Consider the following 6,319-nt stretch of genomic DNA (forward strand, 5'->3'; position numbering starts at 1 on the left):
TGTCTTGTCGGTCTGAAAAGCTGACAGACTGCAAAAAATGTTGTTTCGTTTCAGAAAAAGTGAATATGTATAGCGCGGTACAATACAACGTTTTGTGTGTTGGCTTGTCTATAAATAATGGGCACATTCTAGTTATTTCTGTGTTTAACAATAACCAATAGCAAATATTTCCATAAAACAAGGTTTTTCTTTACGCTTTAACAAATGTCTGAACCCCTTTATGTGCCAAGGTGCGAGTGCGGAAAAAAATGCATGATGCAAGACTGTTGGGATGATGGTGAAGCTAGACGCCTCTACTGCGCGTGTATGAACAAGTTTTATAGGGTTCCCGACGAAATTGTTTGCAATTTTGAGGTATGGATTGATGAACCCTGTCAGCAGGAATACTACAAAGAAAAGTTGCAGTATCTTCATTGTTTGTGTTTGAAGCAGTGGAAAAGAGAGCGACAGTCCAAACGAGAAGTTGCAGAGTTGAAGGAGAAACTCAATGAGGTGGAAGAAGAAAAAAATAAGCTAGAAGACAAATTTAAGTGGTTGGAGTAGAGAATACTAGGCGGTCGTGACTAAACAGTGACATGTACGTGTTGAGCCTAGTAATGTATCTTTATGTCTCCCGTGTCATGTGTTTTTATTAGTTGTACTGAATTTAAGTTATGTTAAGTTTCTATGTTTGTGTTTGTGTTGTACTATTAAAATAAAGAAGAAACAGGCCTTGACTATTTTTTTTAAAATTTTTTTTATCTAAGACAATTTCTTGTAAATTATATAGCTTATATATACACACACACACACACACACACACACACACACACACACACATATATATATATATATATATATATATATAAAATTTACAAGAAATTGCTTTAGATAAAAAAAATTCAAAAAAAAAATAGCCCGGAACACTTAGGCCTGTGGGCCTGGCTCATTTAGCCCGGGGCCATGTGGGCTTAGGCCCGTAGTGGGCCGGTTCCACCCTCCAGGACCGCTAATCCCGGGACCGTTTGGCTCGGGACCGCCAGAGAGCGGCCCGCCAGAGCCCGGGCACATTTGTCCCGGCCCGTTTAGCGCATTTAGGCCCGGGCCTGGCCCACAATACAACCTTAGTTAAGGCTGTTGCATCAAATGCTTTTATCACAAGTATTGTTTTGGTCTGTCATAAGGATGCATCAATTTTATTTGATTTGGGTTCCATATATTTGTATGTATTGTCTTACTTTTCTTCATACTTCGATATATCTCGTGATTCTTCGGATATCCATGTTTATGTGTCTATGCCTGTGGGAGATTCTATTATAGTAGACCGTATCTATTGGTAGTGCTTGGTCATTATCGGGAGTTATGAGACCAGGGTTGACCTTCTATTACTCAATATGTTGGACTTGTTATGATTTTGTGCATGGATTGGTTGTCGCCTTATCACTCTATTCTTGATTGTCACGCCAAGACTGTAACACTAGCTATGCCAGGGTTTCCGAGATTGGAATAGAGAGGTACATTGAATTATGTTCCTAACAGGGTGGTGTCTTTCCTGAAGACACAACAGATAATTGAGAAGGGGTGCTTGACATATTTGGCCTTTGTAAGGGATATCAGTACTGATATTCCTACGTTGAGTTAGTTTCGATGGTGAGAGATTTCCCAGATGTGTTTCTAGTAGACCTACCGAGCATGCCGTCTGATAAAGATATCGATTTTGGTATTGACATAGTGCCAAGCACTAAGCCCGTTTCTATTCCACAATATCATATGCCACCAGTGGAGTTGAAAGAATTAAAGGAACAACTTCAGGAGTTTACTGAGAAGGGTTTCAACAGGCCTAGTATTTCACCTAAGGGTGCTCCAGTTCTATTTGTGAATAAGAAAGATGGCTCTATGAGGATGTGTATTGATTACAGACAATTGAACAAGGTGACAATCAAGAACAAGTACTCACTACTGCATATTGATGATTTTTTTGATCAGCTTCAAGATGCTCGGGTATTCTCGAAGATTGATTTGAGATCGGGGTACCATCAGTTGAAGATCCGAGATTCAGATATTCTGAAGACGACCTTCGGGACTCACTACGGTCATTATGAGTTTCTAGTGATGTCTTTTGGGCTGACCAATGCCCCAACAGCCTTTATGACGAATAGTGTATTCTAGCCATATCTTGATTCCTTCGTCATCATGTTTATTGACAAAATATTGGTGTATTCTTGCAGTTGGGAGGAGCATGAAAAGCACTTGAGGATCGTGCTTCAGACATTGTGGTAGAAGAAGCTGTATGCTAAATTCTCTAAGTGTGAGTTTTGTCTTGATTCAATGGCATTCTTGGGCCACGTGGTGTCCAGTGAGGGGATCAAGATGGATCTAAAAAAGATTGAGGCAGTTCAGAGTTGGCCCAGACCGTCTTCTGCTACTGAGATTCAGAGTTTCATTAGTTTGGTTGGGTATTATCGCCATTTTATGGAGGGCTTCTCGTCCATTGCATTTGACTAGATTGACCCAGAAGGGTGCCCCATTCAGGTGGTCTAACGAGTGTGAGGAGAGATTTTAGAAGCTCAAGACTGCTTTGACCACAACTCCATTTTGGTTTTGCCTTCATCATCGGCGTCTTATACAATTTATTGTGATGCTTCGCGGATTGTAATTGAATGTGTATTGATGCATGAAAGTAGAGTGATTGCTTATGCTTTGCATCAATTGAAGCCCCATGAGAAGAACTACCAAGTACATGATTTAGAGTTGACAACCATTGTCCACGCACTGATGATTTGAAGGCACTATCTCTACGGCATGTCTTGTGAGGTATTCACAGATCACAAGAGTATATAGCACTTGTTTAAGCAAAGGGATCTGAACTTGAGGCAACAGATGTGGTTAGAACTACTAAAGGACTATGATATAACCATTCTTTATCATCCCGGGAAGGCCAATATGGTAGCCGATGCTTTGAGTAGGAAGGCTGAGAGCATGAGTAATCTTGCTTTTATTCCAGTTGGTAAGAGACAATTATCTTTGGATGTTCAGGCTTTGGCCAACATGTTCATAAGGCTTGGTTTTTCGGAGCCGGGCCGAGTTCTTTCTTGTGTGGTTTTACGATCTTCTTTGTTTAAGTGCATCAAGGCACGTCAATATGATGATCCTTACTTTATTGTCCTGAAGGACACAGTGCAGTACAATAATGTCAAAGAGGTGACTATTGGTGATGATGGGGTGTTGAAGATGCAATGCTAGATTTGTGTGTCTAATATGGATGGTTTGCGTGAGTTGATACTTAAGGAGGCCCACAGTTTGTGATATTCCATTAATATGGGAACCACGAAGATATACCAGGACTTGAGGCAACACTACTGGTAGAGAAGAATGAATAAAGAGATTGTATAGTATGTGGCCCGGTGTTTGAACTGTCAGTAGGTGAAACACGACCATCATAGACCAGGTGGTTTACTTCAGAAACTTGATGGGATCAGTTCCTACTGCTCGTAGAATTTGCCTACAACAACAACTACCAGTCGAGTATCTAGATGGCTCAGTATGAGGCCTAATATATGAGGCGGTGTCGTTCTCTGGTTGGATGGGTTGAGCCTGGGAAGGCTAGGTTGTTGGACTCTGATTTGGTTAGATATGCCTTGGAGAAGGTGAGGTTGATTGAGGATTGGCTTAGTGTGGTGCAGTCCATACATAAGAGTTATGCTGATAGGAGGGCTCGTGATGTGACATTCATGGTGGGTGAGAGGATCCTCCTCAAAGTTTCTCTCAAGAAGGGTATGATGAGGTTTGAGAAGAAAGGCAAGTTGAGCCCTCGGTATATTGGTCCTTTTGAGATTCTTAAGAAAGTGGGTGAGGTGGCCTAAAAACTTGCATTGTCACCCAACATATCGGGAGTTCACCCCATATTTCATGTTTCCATGCTCTAGAATTATTATGGTGATTCGCCACATGTATTAGATTTCAACTTAGTCCAATTGAACAAGGATTTGACTTATGTTGAGGAGCTGGCGGCTATCTTGGACAGGCTGGTCCAGAAGCTGAGGTCAAAGAACATTGATTCAATGAAGGTTCAATAGAGGGTTTAACTAGCGAGGAGGCAACCTAGGAGACCGAGCATAGAGCGGATTCGTTATCCTCACCTTTTTGGCACTTCAGGTATGCCTCTATACTTGTTTGAGGATGAATGTTTTTTTTAAGAGGGGGAAAATGTAACTATCTAGCCAGTCATTTTGAGTATTCTAGAACCGTTTCCCCTATTTTATGCTTTACATATGTGTATTTGTAGTTACGTTACTTTTCGGGACGATTGGTGTGCTTTCGGGAGAGTTTTGGATTGATTTGGGACACTTAATCCTTTAGCTTCAGGCTTAGATTGTAAGAGTTGATCGGAGTTTGACTTTTATGTAGACAACCACACAATAGTATTTTGATGATTCCAATAGATTCATATAGTGATTTTGTACTTAGGAGTATATCCGGATTTGGATTTCGAGGTCCGTAGGTCGATTTGATGCATTTTGGCGAAAGTTAGAAAGTTGAAGGTTTGGAAGGTTGATAGATTTGAGTGAGGGTTGACTTTATTGATATCGGGATCAGATTATGATTTCGGGAGTTGATATAGGTCCGTTGTATCATTTGGGACTTGCAAGTAAAATTTGAGGTCATTTGGAGTTGTTTAGGCTTGTTCGGTGCAAGTTTTGAATTTGGAAAGTTCATTAGTTTCCTTAGGCTTGAATTGTTGTGTGATTTGAGGCCTCGATTAGGTCCGTGCTATGTTTTGAGATTGTTTGGTATGCTTGGAAGGGGTCCTGGGGACCTCGAGTGTGTTTCGGATTATTGTTGGATTAATCTTGGACTTGGATGAATAGCTAAAGGTATCTGAATTCTGGTGTTTTCGCACTTGCGAAGGCATGACTGTAGGTGTGAGCCCGCAAATGCAGACATGGAGCCGCAAAAGCGAAGCTGGGAATGATGGATCTAGGTTCACTGGTGCGGATATTTGACCGCATAAGCGATGGTAATAGAGCTTAGAAGTTTCTGCAGATGCGGAAGAAATTCGCAGAAGCAAGACCGCACCTTCACTGGAGGACTGCAAACGTGTGTCTGTAGGTGCGGGGTCTAGACCGCAGAAGCATAATTCCTGGTGTTGAGGGGGAATCGTAGATGCGATGTTTTGACCACAAATGCGGAACCGCGGATGTAGTTAAGTGACCGCAAGTGCAGAATTCATTGTGCAAAAATAGCTTGGACGAAGGTTTTATTACATTTATCATGCTTTGAGTTAGATAGCTCAGTTTTGGAGGAGATTTTTATGATTTAGATTGGGCTAAGTATTTTTTACTCAGATTTGTTATCATTTCATGATTCTTACCTTGATTTTAGTGTTTGATTAGTGATTTGAATTGGAGAAATTGAGGATTTTTGTAAAAACTTTTTAAAAGCATAAATTGATGATTTGAAGGCCGATTCGAGGTCGGAATTGGATGATTTTGGTATGGTTGGACTTGTATTGGAATGTGTGTTCGGAACTTATGAGTTTTTTCAGGTTCTGAGGTGCAGGCCCGAGGTTGACTTTTTGATTTTAGTTAATGATCGAATCTTTATTATCCGGAATTAATTTTATAGCTTTTAATTATGATATTAAGTTATTTTGGCTAGATTCAAGCCGTCCGGAGGTAAATTTGCGCGGGAAAGAGTTGTTAGTGGACTGATTTAGATTGTTTGAGGTAAGTATCTGGCCTAACATTATGTGGGGGAAACACCCCTTAGGTGCTAGCCCAAATTGTTGATTTTTATTATGTGTTAAATGACCTTTACATGATGTGACGGGCATGTATACAAATACTATGCGTGGTTTTGACCGAAATAGACTGTAGGCTATTAATGTGTTTTACTGTGATAATGAACTTTATATAAAACTTGTGTAATCACTTTATGAATATCTGATCATGCTCATTTCATAGACTTAGACATATACATGCTTTATCTATTGGACATCCCTCCACTTCTATAATTATTTGTTAGGTCCTCGTGCACGGTTGTTGAAAGTTGTGAACTTATACTTTGACGACACTTTGTTACTATTGTTGTGATATATGGCACTTGGCATTATTGTTTTGTAGTACCGTGGTACTTGTAGACATATTGAGCGGATTGATTGGAGGTGTCAACACGAGGTTTTGCCGTGCGATTTCTTTGTCTATGATTGTGCGCGTGGGGAGAAATAAGGGTGGCATTATCTAGGGCCGCTCACATGGCGTAATATTGGTGGCTATATGCGCACGTGGTGAAATAAAGGTGTCATATCATTTTTATGTGCACATGTGACGTAATAAGGGTG

The 6,319-nt window shown here is 40.6% G+C and overlaps 1 protein-coding gene across 1 annotated transcript; it reads left to right on the plus strand.

Moving 5' to 3' along the window:
• The first annotated feature begins 3,536 nt into the window (after window positions 1-3,536).
• Window positions 3,537-4,055, plus strand: LOC138874951 (uncharacterized). Its single transcript, XM_070153751.1, has 2 exons — window positions 3,537-3,828; window positions 3,937-4,055. The coding sequence occupies exons 1-2, from the start codon at window positions 3,537-3,539 to the stop codon at window positions 4,053-4,055; spliced, it is 411 nt and encodes a 136-aa protein (XP_070009852.1).
• The last annotated feature ends 2,264 nt before the right edge of the window (window positions 4,056-6,319 follow it).

This window comes from Nicotiana sylvestris, chromosome 8, assembly GCF_000393655.2.
Source record: "Nicotiana sylvestris chromosome 8, ASM39365v2, whole genome shotgun sequence".
NCBI classification, from domain to species: Eukaryota; Viridiplantae; Streptophyta; class Magnoliopsida; order Solanales; family Solanaceae; genus Nicotiana; species Nicotiana sylvestris.

Excerpts from the sequence above, each read along its gene's own strand:
- LOC138874951 (XM_070153751.1), top strand. The coding sequence starts at position 3,537 with ATGAGGCGGTGTCGTTCTCTGGTTGGATGGGTTGAGCCTGGGAAGGCT. Across the intron at positions 3,829-3,936 it reads TGAGATTCTTAAGAAAGTGG|ATTTCAACTTAGTCCAATTG; the intron begins GTGAGGTGGCCT and ends CACATGTATTAG.